The sequence below is a fragment of the Trichomycterus rosablanca genome, chromosome 23 (genome assembly GCF_030014385.1).
Source record: "Trichomycterus rosablanca isolate fTriRos1 chromosome 23, fTriRos1.hap1, whole genome shotgun sequence".
Lineage (NCBI taxonomy): Eukaryota > Metazoa > Chordata > Actinopteri > Siluriformes > Trichomycteridae > Trichomycterus > Trichomycterus rosablanca.
The window spans coordinates 8820818-8843249 of record NC_086010.1 but is presented as its reverse complement, the minus strand read 5'-3'; the positions used below and the strand labels follow the sequence as shown (position 1 = coordinate 8843249).

The window sequence follows — 22432 nt, the reverse complement described above, 5'->3', positions numbered from 1 at the left end:
TTATATTATTTTATATGATTATTATTTATTTTATATTATTATTATTATGACCCTTTTTCACCTTGTGGAGGGGTCATAAACACAATTTAATACCCAAAAAAATGCCCATTAATGCCTTCAAAACCTATTTGCTATACAAATAATTTGCTATGTTAATGCACTTTAGAATTTTATATGTATCTTTTTATATTATTATTATTATTATTTTATATTATTATTATTATTATTTTATTTTATATTATTATAATAATAATTATTATTATTATTTTATAATATTATTTTATTATTTTATATTATTATTACTATATTGATTTATATTATTATTATTGTTATTTTATATTATTATTATTTATTTTATATATTTTTTTTATTATTATTTTATATTATTATATTATTTTATATTATTATTATTATATTATTTTATATTATTATTATTTTATATTATTTTACATTATTATTTTATGTTTTTTTTTTTTATCCAAAATTGTCTTTCTCCACATGTTTGTAAACGTTATTTTAACAGTAGTCATTTTTTTCTGTCTGTTTCTCAGAGGACGACACTTCTGGTTCTCCGTATCATCGGGAGAGGCGCAATGCGATCGACGGGCTGCTATCGGTGCCTGGCCTGGGCGCAGTGGCTTCTAAGCTGAGAGAGGAACCGTCCACGTCCACAGAAGACCGTCCCTCACTAGTGAAGAAGGAACTGCATGCGTCTCTGCCTCACCTGCATGAACACGCACTCCCTTACCGGGGTACGCTGTTTGCCATGGACCCCCGAAATGGCTACCTGGAACCTCAATATAGTGAGTACTTTATGTGGGAATATATATGGGAATTTGTGTATTATGGCAGTCAAAGCGCAGTGGTTAAGGTACTAGACTAGTAATTAAAAGGTTGCCACTGTTGGGACCCTGAGCAAGGCCCTTAACCCTCATTTGGTTCAGTCGCGTTCAGTTACAATTGTTTGTCACTTTGGATTAAAGCGTCTGCTAAATGCTGTCAATGAACGGTTATAATAAGCTGTTTACTACTGCTGCCACTGGTGGATGTTACAATTCGGCATTGAATTAACTTAACACAAAGTGCTATTGTTATTATGTTTGTACTCTACCTCAGTTTCCTCATGTTTTTCAGTTCCTTGTGTTCTTGTGGAGCTATTAACAATGCAAAGTTTGCATACACTAGCACGCGCACGAACATACAAATTTACATAACATACACCGACCAGTCATAACATTATGACCACTGACAGGTGAAGTGAATAACACTGATTATCTCTTCATCACAACACCTGTTAGTGGGTGGGATATATTAGGCAGCAAGTGGACATTTTATCCTCAAAGTTGATGTTAGAAGCAGGAAAAATGGGCAGTTGTGATGGCTAGACGACTGAGTCAGAGCATCTCCAAAACTGCAGCTCTTGTGGGGTGTTCCCGGTCTGCAGTGGTCAGTATCTATCAAAAGTGGTCCAAGGAAGGAACAGTGGTAAACCGGCGACAGGGTCATGGGCGGCCAAGGCACATTGATGCATGTGGGGAGCGAAAGCTCAAATTGCTGAAGAAGTTAATGCTGGTTCTGATAGAAAGGTGTCGGAACACACAGTGCATCACAGTTTGTGGAGTATGGGGCTGCATAGCCGCAAACCAGTCAGTTAGGTAGGTGGTCGTAATGTTATGCCTGATTGGTGTATATTAATATAAAAAATTTGAGTCCTTAAAAAAAAAAAAAGCTATTTAGCTGTATTGCTGACTGAATTGCTGTAGGATTGCAAGGACCGCCTCATAGTGCAAATTAACCAGTAAACATGAGGCACTTGAACGCTATGTGAATGAATAATGTCGAATGGGTCATTTCACGGCCCATGACACAATGTTCACGGCCCTGAATTGGGTATGGCCTTACTAATAGGAATAAGTGAAATAGCCAGGCCCCCCCCCGGAGCGCCCCTAAATGGAGAAGCGGTTGAGACCGTGAGTGAGTGAGTGTCTTGGCTGCGGTCTATAACTACCAACCTAGAACCAGCAGACCCAAAACTCTCAGTAAGAATGTGAAGGAAGTTCTACTTGTCTGTATGCATACAAGTTATTTTTCTTTCGCAAGGTGAAAAGAATAACCACAGGCAGACTAATTGGGTCTGACATTTGACTAGTTGCCCTCTCTCTATCTTTTTTTTTCTCCTTTTTTGTGTCTGAAGGGAGGCCAGTATGGGGAAAGAGAGTCACTCCGTTCCCAAATTCCCTCATTAGGGGCCGAGAGTGAGCACACAACTCCAGCCCGGCCTCATCAGCCCTGTGATCAAAGCACTGCAGGGTAGAGAGCCGTCAGCCTCCCTTTCAGTCTATCCTTCTCACTGTGTTCCTACTTTTCAGCGTTCTTTCTCTCTTCAGTTCTCTGAGTCCTGTTAGAAAGTGTTAGTACTGGAAAGAGGAAGCAAGAGAAGGAAAAACGAAGTACAAAAGAGGAGAGCGATTATAAGAGCGGGGCCTTTTAAGAGGTTAATTTGGCCGGGCACCTTTTGCCTGGCTGTCGCACACAAACTGAAATCTGATGTGATGGCTTGTTTAGTTTGGTTAAATTGGCCTCAAGCCGGGCTTGACCGAACAGACTTAATGCACTGCGCCTAATGAGTCTTTCTCTACCTCTCGCTCACTTTATTTCTCTTCCCCGTTTAGTGCATTTCTCTTAACCTAGTTCATTAGCTCTGCGCTCCACCGCCTCTGGTTTTAACTTGTCCGAATGCAGAAAGGTTGGACCACTTAGAGCACAGACTAATAGCGCCCTGTCCGACTCAGCAAGGCTGCCACCTTTCATAAAGCCAGAGAGGGAACGATAAAACGAGAGGTGTAGTGTAGGTCCTGAAATGACGAGTGTCTGTTTGGCCGAGCAAAGCGGGAAAAGAGTGCAGTATGAGTTAAGTTCTAAGCAGGTCAACTAAGGATAAAAACACTTACTATAAGGTATTTGTAATATTTTAGCATCATTTATTTAGCCACAATGTTCCAAGGATCAGTAGGATCAGTAAAAAACACAATCTACTACATATGCTCAATTAAATCAATGATAGCATTAGTATTTTAAAAAATTACATATTAAATTATTACATTATTTTTTGACAGACAGTGGTTTCTCAAATGAGTTCCCAAGAAACAAGAGTGTAATGGGACGGATCGCTCCTCACCACAGGGACGTCAGGTGTAGAGACCTGCGAGAACTGAAAATGAACCAAAATTGCTCCATACCTAACCAAGGTAGAACAATAGTGTAGCTTAAATGCCACAAGGATGGCTCAATGGGTAGCACTGTCGCCTCACAGCAAGAAGATCCTGGGTTCGATTCCCAGGTGGAGCAGTCTGGGTCCTTTTTGTGTGGAATTTGTATAGTTTCCCCATGTCTGTGTGGGTTTCCTTCAGGAGCTCCGGTTTCTTCCCACGGTCCAGAGACATGCAAGTAAGGTGAATTGGAGATACAAAGTTGTCCATGACTGTGTTTGACATTAAACTTGTGAACTGGTGAATCTTGTGTAACCAGTAACTACTGTTTCTGTCATGAATGTAACCAAAGTGTAAAACATGCCATTAAAATCCTAATAAAATGAATACATAATTAAATAAATGACACAAACAACAAGAGGTAATAGAAAAATAAAAGCAGTGGCCAAAATCACAGAAACAAAGTAATAAATGAAAGACATAAAAACGTCCACAGCCCTCAACCGAGAAAGTGGATAGAAAAAGGGATAGAGCAGAAATGAAAACGGGTTGCATCTGTGACAACCAGGTTCGTAGAAAATCTAGAGCAAGCAGGTGACAGCAATTCACAAGCAGCACTCCAGGACTCACGCTGGAGCTGCGTGGGTCCAAGCGTGGACTCCGCTTCAGAAAAGGGCATCATGCGTCAGCCGGAAAGTAAAACGGTTTGAGCCCGGCGCCACGGTTTCAAAACAATTAAGAAGCTGGCAAATCTGTGAGGAAGAAACCGTGATAAATACAAACACCTTCCACCTGGAGCGAATTAACACTTAATAAAGTAGGATGGCTGTCAGTCATGTCAGAGGAACTGACAGCAGTTATGTGCACCTCCATGCCCTTTCTGCCAGCCACATTTGGCAAGGCAGAATGACCTGATTCTGTAACCTGAGGCCCGCCACCAGTCTCCATCAGAGGTGCGCTTCTTTGACTCACCTAAGGGAGACGAAGTGTAGATTTGTGAGGAACTGGTAATTGCATAGCTTATCACATCATAGAGAATCGATTGTACAGTATATTGTGCACTATTTAATAATTACTCAATGACGATCTCTGGCATTTTCAGTTCAGTACAGCACAAAGATGGAGCTTACGGATGGAGTTTGCAATTAAGATCTATAAACCCAGTAGATCTCTTAGATCGATGGACTCAGGTCAGCTAGTTGAGCCCAGAGTCCAAACTAAACATGGTGAAGCAGCATTTAGCTGTTGGGCTGCATATAACTGGAACAGACTGCCAGGAGATATTAGATGTTCCTCAAATGTAGAAATGTTTAAATCCAGATTAAAAACTTTTCTTTTTTCTTGTGCCTATGATTGAGCTTGAAATTTTTGCTATTACCCTCATTTTACCATATTTCTTTTAGTTTTTCATGCTCTTCTAAATTGTAGTGTATATTTTACTATATTTTCTTTTAGTTTTCATGTTCTTAATTTTTTATCTCTCTTGTTTTAATTTCATATTCTCTAAATTGTAGGTTATATTTTACAATATTTTCTTTTAATTTTTCATGTCCTTAATTTTTTATCTCTCTTCTTTGAATTTCATGCTCTCTTAATTGTAACTAAATGTTTGCAAGAAGTCTTTCTGAGGTTCTAGATCTCAGGAATGTTTTAATGCTTTTAATTAATTTTTTCCTTAGGTAAATTGAATTGCCACTTTGTATGAAAGGTGCTATACAAATAAACTTGCCTTGCCTTGCCTTAAGATTAAGAACATTAAGAGAAACATTAACTCAGGGTAAGTAAGGAGGAACGTGGGGTGCCAAGCTCCAAGAGTTACAGAGGTCAAAGGTCACGAGCAAAAGTCACCATCTTCAAAAGAGGAGTTAAAAAAGTAGCCAAGCGTGTCAAAGGGGTCTCTCGGTCTGAGGGAACTTCATTTTTCCGCATGGGGGACCTCAGTAGTGCTAGATTGAGCTTCAAGGTGGAGGAGCAGAGTTTGAGTTTCCAATGAATCTACAGTAGATCCAAGTTTTGCTGACGTAAAGGCCTTTTTCTCCCCTTGCAGACCACAAAAAATCCTTTCAGTGCTATTGTAAGAGGAAAATAATGTGTCAAATTTAATCACCCTTGATTTGATCTTTACAAGTGGACAGGACATCAGTTTCCAAGACTTTCTCACTTGCATACTGTCCTTGTGCCAACAGACTCAGCATTCGTGTAAAAAAAAATTCCTCAAACTATAGTGAAACGGACACCCCGGCTTCTCTGGAGCGCCGTCGTATCCCAGGTGCCTGCTTATTAGCTTGTTTGTGTGGCCATGCGTTTGTGATGGAGAGCAGCTCCTTTTTCTTTGTGCTGTGTAGGCAGTAGTAGAAGAAACCCGAGGCCGAGGCAGGTAAAGTGTGATTAGTCTTCCCGCTGGCACGTGGCAGGCCCTAATGCTCTTAAACGAACCTCCACCTGCCGCTCGCACACCTGTCTACTACAATACCCCACCGCTTCACCGCTGCCTGAGAACGCGAGAGCAGATTCTGGGCTTGGAAGCAGCGAGGCGAACGGTGTTGGTATAGCAGCGGTCAGACGCTCCTCGTGCTCCATTTTTTTTCAATTATTGATTTGTTGTTTTTATTTTGTTGGGTTGTTTTTTGTGTTTGCTCAGCAGCTTTTCTGATCTTGGACAAGCAGGACATGATGCAAGCTTTATGTACAAAACTCGTAGTTGTAAATGTTGTAAAATCCAAAAAAATGATTGCCCTCTTCATGATGCACTATATACCGATCAGGGATAACATCATGACCACCTTCCTAATATGGTGTTGGTCCCACTTTTGCTACCAAAACAGCCCTGACCCATCGAGCCATGGACTTCACTAGACCCCTGAAGGAGTGCTGTGGTATCTGGCACCAAGATGTCAGAAGCAGATCCTTTAACTCCTGTAAGTTGTGAGGTGGGGCCTCTAAGGATCGGATTTGTTTGTCCAGCACATCCCATCTGGGGAATTTGGAGGCCAAGTCAACTCCTCAAACCATTCCTGAAGCATTTTTGCTTTGTAGCAGGGCGCATTATCCTGCTGCCATCGGGTAATACCGTTACCATGAAAGGGTGTACATGGTCTGCAACAATGCTTAGGTAGGTGGTACGTGTCAAAATGACATCCACATGGATGGCAGGACCCAAGGCAGAACAGCAGAACATTGCACAAAGTATCACACTGCCTCCGCTGGCTTTCCTTCTTCTTCTGGATCGGACCACGTGGGCCGCCCATGACCCTGTCGCCGGTTTACCACTGTTTCTTTCTTGGACCACTTTTGATAGATACTGACCACTGCAGACCGGGAACACCCCACAAGAGCTGCAGTTTTGGAGATGCTCTGACTCGGTCGTCTAGCCATCACAATTTGGCCCTTGTCAAACTCCCTCAAATCCTTACACTCGCCCATTTTTCCTGCTTCTAACACGTCAACTTTGAGGATAAAATGTTCACTTGCTGCCTAATATATCCCACCCACTAACAGGTGCTGTAATGAAGAGATAATCAGTGTTATTCACTTCACTTGTCAGTGGTCATAATGTTATGCCTGGTTGGTGTACATTTTCATTAGGAGACAGATCTAGCACATACACTCTGTGCCTACAAAGTTACAACCTGTTGTAGTATGAGACCTGACATTGTCTTGCTCAAATATACCTTGATGTCTTCACACATGCTAGTCACCCATGCTATTGGGCATTTAACAGTGTTTTCTAGCCATGTCGTACCTAGACTAAGATTTGCTGAATCTTTTTACAATAATATGTACAGTAGATGGTGAATTATTTGCAATCCTGCATTAAGAATTGTTGGTTTTGTATTGTTTGCCAATTTTCTCATAAAAGAGACGTGGTAGCTCTACAGTTACTGGACTGGACTAGTGATCAGAAGGTTGCCAGTTCAATCCTGATTATTGCCAAATTGTCAATGTTGGACCCCTGAGCAACGCTCTTAACCCCTCAGTCTGCTAAATGATGCAAAAGTACATAACCTTATCATAAATCCCTTACATTACCAGTTCATTGCTTATTATGGAATGTTGTAAATATTTTATACATTTTACTTCTTTTACTTGTATTTTACGCCAATACCAACTTTTTGGAGTGTGTTGTGGGTATAAAATTCTAAGTACATTTAGGCTGGCCAGCCAAGACCCAACGTTTTCAGAAATTGGTTTTTTTATTAATAGAATGTCCTTTGCTTATCCGCACTGGATTAGACTTTCCATGTTGTTCTTCCTGCCACCGTGTTAATAAACAATATAATTAAATATAGGATTATTAAAAATAAAAAAAGATTAAAAGTGCATCTATTTTAACATTGTAAACGTGTAAAGGTGTGAGTCTTGCAAGCAGTACAACATCTGTTTACATCTTAGACTGATTAAGGGGTCACTAGGCTTCAGCAACAGTGAATCACTTGCTGGCGAAGCACTTTCTTAGCTTCTCTGGGGAATCTGGTACCCGTCCTCTTCCTCCTTCTCCTTTAAGTATTTTTTAAACACATGCTCTTAATTTGTAAGAACCACACCCCAAAATGGGAATTAGAACACAGTAAATCAAGTGCTCGGCTTTCAGATGAATCAGCAAGAGGATGTTTGTGAAAATAAATAAATAAATAAAAAAGCAGCTGATTGGTCGATAAAGATGCTGAATGTACTTGGGATATTTTTATAACGCTTAGCTGCATTATTATGTCAGCACCACCAAACACCACCATTCAGAGGAAAATGAATTGTACCTCATGTCCGTTTGCTTGGATGGATATTTTAATCTTTTAGGACACTATATACACTGATCAGCCATAACATTAAACTACCTCCTTGTTTCTCCTCACACTGTCCATTTTATCAGCTCCACTTACCATATAGAAGCACTTTGTAATTCTACAATTACTGACTGTAGTCCATTTATTTCTCTGCATGCTTTGTTAGTCTTTTTTAATGCTGTTTTTCAATGGTCAGGACCCCCACAGGACCACTACAGAGCAGGTATTATTTGGGTGGTGGATCATTCTCAGCACTGCAGTAACACTGACATGGGGGTGGTGTGTTAGTGTGTGTTGTGCTGTTATGAGTTGATCAGCCACAGCAGTGCTGATGGGGTTGGAATAGTCCACCACCCAAAAATATCCAACCAACAGCGCCCCATGGGCAGCTTCCTGTGACCACTGATGAAGGTCTAGAAGATGACCAACTCAAACAGCAGCAATAGATGAGCGATCGTCTCTGAATTTACATCTACAAGGACCAACTAGGTATGAGTGTCTAATAGAGTGGACAGTGAGTGGACATGGTATTTAAAAACTCCAGCAGTGCTGCTGGTTTTGATCCACTCAATACAGCACAACACACACTAGCATACTACCACCATGTCATTGTGACTGCAGTGCTGAGAATGATCCACCACCTAAATAACACCTGCTCTGTGGTGGTCCTGTGGGGGTCCTGACCATTAAAGAACAGGGTAAAAGTGGGCTAAAAAATTTATGTAGAGAAACAGATAGACTACAGTCAGTAACTGTAGAACTACAAAGTGCTTCTATATGGTAAGTGGAGCTGATAAAATGGACAGTGAGTGAAGAAACAAGGAGGCGCTTATTTAAAAAAACAGAGCCTCTCATCCAGTTTTTCATTATCATCGTATTTCGGGACAGTCTGAACCTGGTATAGTATCTTGAATTATTTTGTCCCGGCAACCAGACCAGCCCCAGGATGATGGGCACCATATCGGAGTATATTCTCCACCTCAGTGCCCTTGGTAGAGCTTAACATTGTACTGCCCTCGGTCAAGGCATCAATGAAATGTTAGGATGGATTTTGCTCCGCTGGCTAAAAGTATGCAGCTGGTCGACTGCACCCACAGAGCTGGGACTTCATATCTATAGGTCCTCCTTCTGTGACCGGTCTCCACCGACCACTGAACTGAAAGAGTCAACTGTCAGTGGTGCAGACGTGCCTTGAATATTGCTGATTTATTTGGACTGAACAAATTCTACATTGAAGGTGTTTTAAAAAATGGAGCTTTTTATCTTTCAGCTATTTACTTTATTTATTTTACTAAAAAATGATTAAGTGTGACCCCAGGATGAAATCCTCCTGACCAGGTCATTTATGATGAGACCTAGTGTGATTCATAGGTAATCATCAGAATGATGTCCAGTCGTTGCTGCTGCCAAACCCCACCTCGATCGAGACACATGTGCAGCCACGGATTGCTTCCTTTTACCTAAAGCAGGGTCTCACAGAGAGCCATGCACTGCTATCTGTGATCAGCCGCCCCCCGTGAAGGCACACAGCCTGGCCGGCAGAGGTTTTTATTGCAGCAGTGATGAGAAACCCTGCTTTGACCTCTCCAAAAGACACACAGTCAATCATGTGTCTGTGTAGGCAACTGGCTATTCAATAGCACAGCTGGAAATCAAACTTGAGATTATTAGACCAATGTGCCACCCAAACGATAATGTAAAACAGCAAGTGGTGATACTTTGTTAGTGCAGTGAGTCTTTGTGGTGCCCCCGTCTTGGTGAGAAACTCTTCAGACACATCTGGTTGTGTCTGAGGGAAGGAAATTCCAGATTCAGAGTCTGGTCAAAGCACTAGAAAAGGAATACAGAGAGCAAAGCATGTTCCTCTGTACGTGTTCTCAGTAGGAGTCCACCACAGAACGGCTTCACTCATGTCGGGACGAGGAGTGTGCTAGGTTGTGCCCCTTCTCAACCAGCGTAGGTGTTTGGCATGTGTCAGAGGTTGCGAGTGTAATGGGGAATTGGATATGTCAAAATTGGGAGAAAAAAGGGCTGAAATGTAAAAGATAAAATAAAACAAAACTGTGAACCAAAACAATATCCATTCGAGAGCTTTCCCCGAGACTTTCAAAAAAGCCCAGAGTCCTCCCAGGACAAAGGGTGCATTTTAGCCCTTGATTTTGGGTATGAAGGGACCTGGTGATGCCGCGGGCGCTCTGCAGGCGCTGGAAAAGCTCTGCCATCGTCATCCTTTCATCACAAAAGAGAAGCATCAGTGGCATTATCTCACTTGCTTGAACGAAACACTGATAAGTGGATCAGTGCTTTTTTATCCAGTTGATTTGAGGAGCCTGTGCATGTTGGACCGTAGCTTTGCGTTCCTCTGCTTCTCCAGTGCTACCCTCTTTTATCTCTCTTCTGCCTGAAGGGCCGATGCTGAAGCGGGTTGCGAAAGACCAAAGCAACTCAGGTCTGTAAGCGATGCTCTTGTCTCAAACCACTGAAGTAATTGAGATGAGTTCTACCCTCTGAATCTGGTCTTGCTGAACCCTGAAACGCCAAAACTTTTTTCAGGATCTTCAAGCCCAAGTGTAAGTGTGAGCTTTAAAATAAAGCTTTAAGACAACAGACTGTACCCCGGTAAGTCTGTACCCCTGAGGTTAACCGCTTCTCTTCCTTACACCAACTCAGCGCTCTTCTGGGTCATGTCAGTAGGCTAAAGGTCTTACTCGCTCAGATGTGTGACAGTATAAGGTTCACAACCTCGTGCTCGATATCTCCGTCCTGTGGTTTACCCAAGCCTTTTGTGTCCTAAACGGGAGGGGACCGAAGAGTAAGCCATAATTAAAATGTTTCCCTTCTTCATAAGGGTCTGGTCTCAATAATAAGAGTTACGTTCCTGCCCCCTGTACCACAGGAGATCCACAGTAAGAGAGAAAGACACAGAGAGAACGAGGATGGGGGGTGTAACAAAGCAGAAAATGAAGAAAGACATAAAAGAGAAGGAGTTGAAGGAGGTCAGGCCCATCACAGGCTTAGCGCTGCCTTCAAAGATGGCTGGGACAGGTGGCAGCTCCAGACAATCTCACTCCGCAGAGCAGCATCCTCTCAGGAGGAGATAAGGGATCCCTCAGTCCATCCCCCCTCCACCATCCCCGCCGTGTCTCCACCGTCTCCTGCTCGGCGCTGTTCTGTACCAGCTCTTTGATGTGTATGTGTGTGTGTAGTAAGAGCTTGGCTGGGGTTGAGACTCAGGCAAGGGTTCGATGTTCAGAGGTCTCTGAGGTGCCCGCCGTTCTCTGCTCTCATTAAGGCAGTGGGACTGGGTTAATCAGCTTTAAGGCTCTCTCACTCACTCATACACACACACACACTTATTCAAAAGTCACAACCACACTTACTTTGTCCACCTGTCTGGGTCAACCAACCCCGCATGTGACCCAGGAACGAAGAAAAAGAAAGTTTTGAGCCTCAGCTTGAATTCTTTGTTGTTCGTCGCTCCTGTGTTCACTCTTCCATTCTCGATTCTTCTGCCTCTTGCTTCCCTCCCTTGATTTGTTTTGGCCCTTCTAGAGAAGCCCCAGTCTCCTGATGGTACCACAGCTAAGTCTTCTTGTAAATATGTCAGAGGTTATTTAGAAGGAATTTGTTTGGTGGGAAAGAATAATGGATTACAACTCCTGCCTGGTTCCTGCAGTGCAGGAGGAACACAGACTGATATCTTGAGAGAATAGTACAACATTAAAGATGAATTAGAAAGTTTTGTGATGCTTGTTGGGGTAAAAAACAATACACTTACATCCCCTGTTACATCCCCTGTTTCACTTTATTTTGGGATCTACTGGATATTTTTGTAGCAATACAAACAAATACATGCTTATAATTGCAGGCAAGGTGCTTCGGTCTTGGCTCAGTGTTTTAGTGCAGTCCTAAGCCCACTGCCACCCTGAAATAGTTATTTTAAAAATAAGACCTTATTAATGAATCATTAACTGGTTAGCGCAAAATTAACAAACAAATACATATTCGGTAGGAGTTTTGGAATTCCTGAAGTGCTAGAATCTTGCCCATTGAATTTTAAAATAAGCCACATTAGATTTATTGTGTACAAACTCTTATGTACTAACCCCTAAACCAAACCCTAACCTTAACCCTTACTCTAAACCGTAATCCAAACCAAACCCTAACCTTAATCCTTATTTTAAATTTTAACCCAACACTAACCCCCAATCCAAACCCTAACCCTCTAACCCAAACCCTAACCCAAACCCTTACTGTTCACTCTAAACCCTAACCTTAACCCTAACTCTAAAGCCTTACACCCTAATATAAACCCTAACCCAAACCTCAACCCCTAACTTGCAACTCTAAACCTTAACTTTGACTCTAAACCCTAACTTTAACCCTAACCCAACCCTAACTCCCAAACCTTAACCCTAATCCCAACACAAACCCTAGCTCTAACCCTAACTCTGAATCCTACACTGTTAACCCAACCCTAACCCCATAACTCTAAACCCTAATTCAACACTAGTCTTAACCCAAACTCTAAATCCTAACCCAATTTCTGGTCTTTTGCACAGAGAACTCAGTGTCCATTTTTCATAAAAACAAGCTAAAACATAGAATCGTCTGACACCAGAACCAGATTTCCACTGTCTATCGTTCAACATGAAATACACAAGTCCAAAAAACTTTGGTGCATTTCTGCATAAAATTGATGTAAATTGATTAAGTTTCAGATTGCATTTCTTGATGCAGTCACGGACTGTGTTAGGTGACAATGGTTTTCTGTTGTTCTGTCAAGCCCATGTGGCTATATTTATCACTGTAGCATGATGGTTTCTCAGGTAATGCTGTGTAAGAGCTCATTCAAGAGTAGTTCAATTCTGTTGTAGAGATTCTTAACTTCAGCTGGCTGAGGTTACAGAACAATTATGGCACCAAAAAAGGCAAGTTCCCCTCCAGTAGCAGACAAAAAACTTTGAAAGGGTGGCATTTAAGGTCATGTCAAATTGTAGAGGAAACTCTCAATAACCAGTTGCGGTTCAAATGAAAGGGCACAGCAGCGCTGGCTCAATGGTTAATGTTGTTGAGGTCCATTCAGAGGACTGTTCTGTAACTTACCCTGTGCTTTGACCTCCACTTCCTTTTTAGCTCAAATATGCAAAGAAAACAATGTCATTATACCTACGAATTGTACTTGTGTGTTGAACGCCAGACTTTGGACGCCAGAAGCTGATTGCAAGCTACATTTAAAACATTTTTTTATATCTAGCATTGTCACAAACGTGCATATAATTTTATTTTGAAATATTCTGTGTTTGTCAAAAAACTAGGGACAGATATACTGTTAACAAAGAAGGAAACTTGTCAATAGGTTAATAAAAAAACAGGCTAAATAAACGAATTGGACAGAAGTGTGTGGACCATCCTTTTAATTTATTGAGTTTATGGTTTCAGCCTCACTTCTTGCTAATAAGTGTATAAAATTATGTGTTCTACAGTTTGAGGAAGGCTCTTTTTCCTCCAATTTAACTGCACAAAGTGAGATTATTAAAGAATTTTGTTTGATGGAACTTTGGTGACTTTCACAAAGTCCTGAAGACTCTTGGAAGAAATCAGAACGTCAACTGTGGGCCAGACCATTTTAGTACATGGGCACAGATTCCTCCAGACACCAGATTTCTCAGAATGTTCTCAAACCTTTCTAGATCAGAGTAGGCAATGACATTCGCTTTGGGAAGTGGGGGCCAGCACTATACATATGCCATTGGTTTTGGAATGGGGTGTCCACCTAGATCATGGTTATGAGTCCACATACCTTTGGCCATGCAGCATAATGAGAAACGGCTGATAGTTGAGGATTTTCTACTGTCATATAAACCATGAAAGCTCCAGACGTAGGTTGAAGGAAGCATGTTGCAACCTCAATCCTCAAGAAGGTGCAAAGTGAGGGGGGGGGGGGGGGGGGGGGGGTGAGAAATTACAAGTTTGAGTGAGACAGATGGAGTGTGTTAGGTAAAGGTCTTCATTTACCCTCAGGTGTCGACCCCTGTCTGCCTCGGTGACCTAGCTGTAATTAAACTGATTGCTTTGATACTGACTCGACTCTCTTTCTCGTTTGCTCTTTCCCTCTTACTCTTTCTCAGGTGAAGAAATCAATAGGTTAAGTTTACTTGTGAGACAGTGTGAGGGGGTAAAACGCTCATTTATTTGTTATCGGGACAATTAGGGGAGGACAACCCCCTCTCTCCCTCCCTGTGTCTTTACCTTATTAGGTCAAATAGGGTGTGGGTGGTTGAAGTCGAGTGTGAGCAATGATTTTGCTAAGAAATAAATACTGTCAGGATGGAAGGGTAAAATAGTGGCACTGCGGTCAACTACACTGTCCCACAACCAATGGGATCCAAACCAGATGCTACCCAGGTTTGAATCTCAGCAGTGCTACTGGCCGGTTGGGCATCTGCACAGATAGATATCAGCCATAACATTAAAACCACCTCCTTGTTTCTACACTCACTGTCCATTTTATCAGCTCCACTTACCATATAGAAGCACTTTGTAGTTCTACAATTACTGACTGTAGTCCATCTGTTTCTCTGCATGCTTTGTTAGCCCCCTTTCATGCTGTTCTTCATTGGTCAGGACTATCCCAGGACCACCACAGAGCAGGTATTATTTGGGTAGTGGGGCATTCTCAGCACTGCAGTAACACTGACATGGTGGTGGTGTGTTAGTGTGTGTTGTGCTGGTATGAGTGGATCAGATACAGCAGCGCTGATGGAGTTTTTAAACACCTAACTGTTACTGCTGGACTTAGAATAGTCCACCAACCAAAAATATCCAGCCAACAGCGCCCCGTGGGCAGCATCCTGTGACCACTGATGAAGGTCTAGAAGATGACCAATTCAAACAGCAGCTTTACATTTACAAGGTGGACCAACTAGGTATGAGAACAGTGAGTGGACACTGTATTTTAAAAACTCCAGCAGCGCTGCTGTGTCTGATTCACTCATACCAGCACAACACACACTAACACACCACCACCATGTCAGTGTCACTGAAGTGCTGAGAATCATCCACCTGACCATTGAAGAACAGGGTGAAAGCAGGCTAAAAAGGTATGAAGAGAAACAGATGGACTACAGTCAGTAATTGTAGAACTACAAAGTGCTTCTATATGGTAAGTGGAACTGATAAAATGGACAGTGTGTGTAGAAACAAGGTGTTGGTTTTAATGTTATGGCTGATCAGTGTATGTGTGTGTGTGGTGTTGACCAAAGTCTTGTGTGCATTGGTGCCCTGCTCTTCGCCCATCAGCTACACTTTCACTTTCTTTGTCTTTGCCTTTGTTTCTCTCTCAGCCTCTCTCTCTCTCTTGCTCTCTCCTCTACATTTATCACATTAGACTAATGTATTCAGCAGTAATTACCCTATTGGAACCCTCAACAATCTGTGCCTGTAATTAAACAAAACACACAAAAGTGAGATGTAACTCCCACAGAGCGAGAGCATGATGTGTGTTTACATGCAGAAACAGCTGGAGGCCCCGACTCACAGCGTTGCTTAGACCTCTGGGTTTGGTGTGTAATTTAACGATAGCATTTACTTAAGAAGGATAGAATTACACATTCTAATAAAACTTAACAAATATCTCTCTTTCTTTTTTCTATTTTAGTTATGCATTTGCTCCCATTTTCTCCCAATTTTAGCGCTGCTGGTGGATCCCTGATTGCAGTCGGGTGGGTATATTGCTGCTCACGCCTCCTCCGACCTACGTACATCCCTTAGCGGAACCCTTTTGTATGTTTCAATACTGACCCTTCTGTTTACAGGACTACGTAGTCGTAGGCCTGCTAAACCATCAACATGGAATAGTGTCCATCATGGAAATCACCTACACTGGGCATGCAGGCATCGAAACTAGTCATCAGAGCAACGTACAAAATTGGCCGTGTCTGAGGGAGGGCAGGTTGGACGAGGTTTCTCCTCATTACCACTAGTCTAGGCACTGTCAGGAGTGGTGGGGGATTCATAGCATGGTGGGGGACCTGCTGGAATGTGGAAACCAGCCGCTGGTCAACCACTTTATCCTGATCAGGATCATGGCAGGTCTGGGTCCATGAGAAAACACTGGGCACAATGCAGGAACACCCTGGACAGGATGCCAATCCATTGCAGGAATTCATCACCCCCAGATTTACCCCCAAAACGGACAGATGATTAACTGATGTTTACCAAGAAGGCCCGGCTCACAGTTGGCGTGTCAGTTCAGTCAAGTTAAGGTCAGGAACAGGTCAGTGAAGGTTTCACATCAGACTTATCAAGTCTTTATGGAACTGCACAGGAGCACATTTGGGTCAGGGCTGCAGTGGGTCCAGTTCCACTGGGAAACACTAAGCGTGAGGCAAAAATATGCCAATCCATCACAGACTACAGTCATCCTTCCATGGCCAGTCTTGTCTGTGCAGGTGCCTGGCTGGCTGATTGTAGTGCTGAGATTCGAACCTAGATTTCAGTGTTAGTGGGCTAGTGTATCATTATTCTTTATTTAAGGTATTTGCACATAAGTTACAGATGTGGTGGATAAGATAAAAGTTTGTGTGTGTGTGTGCGTTTAGTTAGGATCTGGGTTTGAAATGTATGATTTGCATACACATACATTAATGTACACACAGGAATGTATATCCACACACACACACACACACTAACACACACACTAACACACACAGTTTAATGCTTCTTGACCCCTCAGTCATCGACTAAGTCAAGGCGAGGCGTTCTTCAGCGGTGAGATCATGAATGAGGAGTGAAGTGGCGTAATGAAATTTGGCAGGGCGCACACACACACGCACACACACACACACCATACAGAGACACACATACACACACTTAAATACAGTCTATAAAAGTATCAAATGATCATATGTTCCACATTAATAACTCACATACCAGTCCCTTTTTCTTCTATTTCTCATTAATGTCTAATTTTTTATTGTCTCACTTTTCAATCCCTTCTCTCGTCTGTCTCTCTCTCTCTCTTTCTTTCTCATTTGCAGTACCTCTTTCACTCAGTCTAATTTGAAATACATAGTCTGTAGTTCTTTCCTGGTCAAAAATACTACTAAGAGCCGTATGATCATCAAATTTCAGTTGGAATTACAATTTGTAGTATAGAGTATAGAACTGCCCTTCCCTGCTAACTTTCCTGCTAGTGTTCTTCATCTTTGGGTTCCAGGAACTCAGTTGGTTAATGACAGGTGTTCTTCTCCTCATCTTCTTAAGTTTTGTCCATGAGTGACGTAGCAGCTTTCTGTGTTCCTAGCCACTGCTGAGTCCCCTGGTCTTGTTCTTCTGGTGGAAGTGTGGGTTGTAACTGGGTGGACTGAGTAGCTGGCAGACACCTGCATTGGGTTAATTACCAGTACCTGCTTAGGTGAGAGGTTGCACATGCCGCCCGCATCACCAGGTGAGCCCACCATGACAGATAAAGTATATGTATCCAAGTATCTTCACAGACTCTATTGGCAGTGTCTGTGGACAGGGGGGTGGTTAAATTCCTGCAGTGGTTTGGCAGCCTGTCTAGGGTATTCCGACCTCCTGAAAGCACTGTTGTAGATTCAAACCCTGTGCCACCTGAGCGCCCATTAATAAATCAATTAATAAATATTAGTTTTTAATAGTAGGCCAAGTATCTACACAGACTCGATTGACTAAGTCTGTGGACAGGGGGTTGACTGGATCCCTGCGATGGTTTGGCAGCCTGTCCTAGGGTATTCTGACTTCGCCCCCAGTGTTTCCTATTGGAACCAGACCCCAGCAACACTAACCAGGATACAATAGTTGAATGAATAATAGTTTTTAAAGTAGGCCAAGTATCTGCACAGACTCGATTGGCTATGTCTGAAGACGGGGATCGAATCCCTGCCATAGATTGGCAGCCTGTCCTAGGGTATTCTGACCTCGGACCCAATGTTTCCTATTGGAACCAGGATGCAATAGTTGAATTAAATGCAATAATAGTAATTTAAAACTCTGATCAGGCTTATCAGGTGTAAAACAAGGATAAGTTGTGATAGCTGCTGAAAAAGTGGTTGGTTATTATTTCTCTGCTTCTCAATTACATTTGATTTATTGGTGGAAGTGCAATTAATTTTCAATCAGAGGGATGACGCTGCCCGAATCCCTGAAGACCCTCCGAAATGAAATTTTATAGACACACAGTTTCTACCATGTTCGAGGGCACGATCTTATTAACCGCTCGGGGCAGAATTTTTCTCTTTTAAAATAATTACCATCGTCCTCCAGCCTTCCTTTTCTTCAAAACAGGCTTTGTTTGTGTTTCATTACAAACCAATCGGGTCTGGTCAAAGTCGTCTAATTTTCCCTTTCATTAAAACCCATTTGTAATCAAGTCTTTATGAGCGAAGATTAAAATAATGACGGGGAAATGTAGGGGGTGGAGCATCGTAGATCCACGTATTTATTTTACATTTTACATTTTTGACATTTAGTAGACACCTTTATCCAAAGCAACTGAGGATTAAGGGCCTTGTCTAAGGGCCCACCAGCAGTAACCTGGCAGTGGTAAGGCTTGAACCAGCGACCTTCTGATTACTAGTCCAGTACCTTAACCACTAGGCTACAACCTCCCTAAACCTTGGGCATGAACATTTACATTACATTTACATTTTCGGCATTTAGCAGCCGCTTTTATTCAAAGCAACTTACAGTATACAGTCTAAGCAATTAAGGGTTAAGGGCCTTGCTCAAGGGCCCAACAGTGGCGATCAGGCAGTGGTGGGGTTTGAACCAGCGACCTTCTGCTTACTAGTCCATTACCCTAACCGCAAGGCTACAACTGCCCTATTTATTGATTTGTTCAAACTTATTTTCACGAATCTGCTGTATTCCTACACCTACTACATGACTTCATGTTACATTAGTATGAACACCATACAACCAAAAGTATAAGGACACGTTAGCAAGCTTGTTGGACATCCTATTTTAAAAACTTCAACTTTAATATCAATATTAACATCATTAATATTACATTTTGGAGTGTGTGTGTGGGAATTGCTGGTTCAAGCCCCCCATCACAGAGTTTCCACCGTTGGGCTTCTTAGCTTGTCCTTTCAGTCCGCAATTATTCGTACAGCAGTGGCATCTCAGTGGTTAAGGTACTGGACTAGTGATCAGTAGATTGCTAGTCCAAGCCCCCCACTGCCAAGTTGGACCCCTGAGCAAGGCCCTTAACCCTTGATTGAATTGTATTTAGTAACAGTTGTAAGTCACTTTGGATGAAAGCATCAGCTAAAAGCAAGCGCATAGATACTTTTGATATTCATCAACCACTTTATCGTGGTCAGGGTCGCGGTAGGTCTGGGTCCACCGGAAAACACTAGACGCGAGGCAGGATTTATCCCCACGCCCAAAATAGACTGTTGAGCTGAATAATGAGTAATGTGCTGAGATTCGAACCCAGATCTAAGCGGTGGTTGGCTAGCATAATAGACCGCTGCACTATCTAAGTGCCTTGAATTATAGCCAGAAAGCCAGGCTATAGTTTCTTTTCCATCTGCACTAATTAAATTTACTATTAGATGAGAAAATGAGAGCACAACTATCACAAAGGAAGACATATATCTACTGTGCATGTGGCATCAATTCTCATTCATTCATTTTCTTATCCGCTTATCCAATTAGGGTCGCGGGGAGTGCTGGAGCCTATCCCGGCTTTTCAATGGGCGCAAGGCACACAGTAACACCCTGGATGGGACGCCAGTCCATCACAAGGCAGACACACACACACACCTTCACCTATAGAGCAATTCAGTGTCTCCAATTAACCTGACTGCATGTTTTTGGACTGTGGGAGGAAACCCATGCAGACATGGGGAGAACATGCAAACTCAGCACAGAAAGGACCCGGACCGCCCTGCCTGTGGATCCAACCCAGGACCTTTTTTGCTGTGAGGTGACAGTCCTACCCATTAAGCCACCATGCCGCCGACATCAATTCTGTTACAATAAAGTTTCTGCCAGAAGAAAAACAACCGTCGTGCTTAAATTAACGCCTTCCTCTGTATTGCGCTATATATTACCCATGATCCTGAGCAGATATAAGACGTCGAGCTTTATCTGGAGAGAAAACTGGCCGACTCAGGAGAACTGTTTATTTGTGTGTGTAGTGGGTATAGCCATGACACGTGTGCTAAATCCTGTCTACCCCGCCTGCAGCTGTTTGTCACAGCACTAAGCAGGCACAAATAAACACAGGGAGCCAAACTCTCCCCCAGAGCAGGACAATTTACCCCGTTAGCGAGCTGAGCCGGAACACGCCGGCCCCTCCGGACAAAACCCAGATGGATGGTTTGAACCGCATTCTTTTGTCCTCCTCTCTTTTGTTCTCTCATTTCCTTCTTTTCATTTTCCTCAGCGTTTCGGTCCCTGCGCGCTGTACGCGTGTGCCCCTCGCGACCCGCTCTCTAATAAAGGGAGTGTATGTTTTTCAGAGATGGGAAAGTGTAAACTTTAGAGTTTGGAGTTTGTTTGGATTGCTCAGAGAAAGGAGAGTAAAGAGAGTGAAGAGAACAAGCTAAACAAGGCGAGCGGAACTGTGTGAGCATACAAATGGAAGGAAGTTAATAAAATAAATAAATAAAATGTTAAATTACGGCCAAAACGTGGGAAAAAAAGTTTGAATCTTGGATGGTCGAAGATAGATTGGTGCCCTGCTGCCAACTTTTTTTGTAGCACAGCGTGATGATGGACAGTATATACACTGATCAGCCAAAACATTAAAACCACCTTCTGGTTTCTACACTCACTGTCCATTTTATCAGCTCCACTTACCATATAGAAGCACTTTGTAGTTCTACAATTACTGACTGTAGTCCATCTGTTTCTCTGCATGCCTTGTTAGCCCCCTTTCATGCTGTTCTTCAATGATCTGGACCCCCACAGGACCATTACAGAGTAGGTAGTATTTAGGTGATGGATCATTCTCAGCACTGGTGTGTTAGTGGATAAGACACAGCAGCGCTATTGGACTTTTTTAACACCTCACTTTCACTGCTGGACTGAGAATAGTCCACCAACCAAAAATATCCAGCCAAAAGCGCCCCGTGGGCAGCGTCCTGTGACCACTGATGAAGGTCTAGAAGATGACCGACTCAAACAGCAGCAATAGCTGAACGATCGTCTCTGACTTTACATCTACAAGGTGGACCAACTAGGTAGGAGTGTCTAATAGAGTGGACAGTGAGTGGACATGGTATTTAAAAACTCCAGCAGCGCTGCTGTTTCTGATCCACTCATACCAGCACAACACACACTAACACACCACCACCATGTCAGTGTCACTGCAGTGCTGAGACAGTCAGCCTTTAAGGTGCTGGTTTTGGAGCATGGGCTTCTTTAGTGGCCTCTAAGACCACGGTGATGGTGGTGCTTGCTTGATTGTGGTCACATGTTCCAGACAGACCTTCAGTTTTAAGCTGTTGGTTTGTTTACTGGTAGTTTGACAAGCCAGGTTTCTCTCTACATAAGGAGACAGACCATGGTAGAGGGTTTTTTTTTCCAGTTACAAAATATTTGTGAATGGGCACAGAGAAGTCACCAGCTCCATTCCACCAATGTGAGTTACTCATGAAACACCAAATTATTAATAGAAATTGCCGATGTCAGATTATTTACCCAGTAAATTTTCCGAAAACACACAATAAATTTTTTTTTGAGCAGCTTGTGTTGTTGTACGTGTTCTAATTTAATTTACCGCTGCGCCACCCGAACGCCTTCATCACCCGATCTACCGCTAAATGCACAAACACTACGCCAAGTCTCATATACAAAGCAGAGACATGCCAGCCAATACAAAACAGCACATTCTCCTTTCATCTCATCATCATGCCTGTAAAACTCAAGGACACAAAGCACATTTGAGCCTGCGGTCTAAATCTCAGGCCATGCTGATCTTATTGAATCTGACTTTCCTGAGGCCCAGATCTAGAAATGAGAAGTGCATTCTTGCAGTTTTAGCTGCAAGCCGAGTGAGCTGGCATGACATAAAACCAAGAGAGACTAAGTGGTGTAAATAGGGGTTGAAGAACCAGAGTGAGCAGATCTTAATGAGGTTTTAAGAAATGAGACTACACAACCTTTACATTCACCCCACATGACCTATAAACAATAAGAGCTTTGAGCATCACACTTGATCATCACACTAACGTAGTGGTACAGTGGAAAATTACGCTAGTTCACTACCACTGGGATCCAGGCTTTGAATGCCGGACGGACATCTACATACAGGCTCGATTGGCTGTGTCTGGGAGGGGGGTGGCTGAGGCCCCACTATGGATTAGCGTCCTGTCCGGAGTATGTTCCGGGGAAACAGCTGTAAAACTATTTATTTATTTACCTTTATGTAACCAGGCAAGACATTAAGAACAAGTTCCTATT

At 42.6% G+C, this 22432-nt stretch overlaps 1 protein-coding gene across 1 annotated transcript in view; it reads left to right on the top strand.

Annotated features, from left to right (window-relative positions):
- Window positions 1–22432, top strand: part of gli3 (GLI family zinc finger 3) — a 159539-nt gene that overhangs the window by 64236 nt on the left and 72871 nt on the right. The window contains exon 3 of the mRNA XM_062985354.1: window positions 552–803. Within this exon, the coding sequence (XP_062841424.1) occupies window positions 552–803 (252 nt within the window). The remainder of the gene's footprint in view (window positions 1–551; window positions 804–22432) is intronic.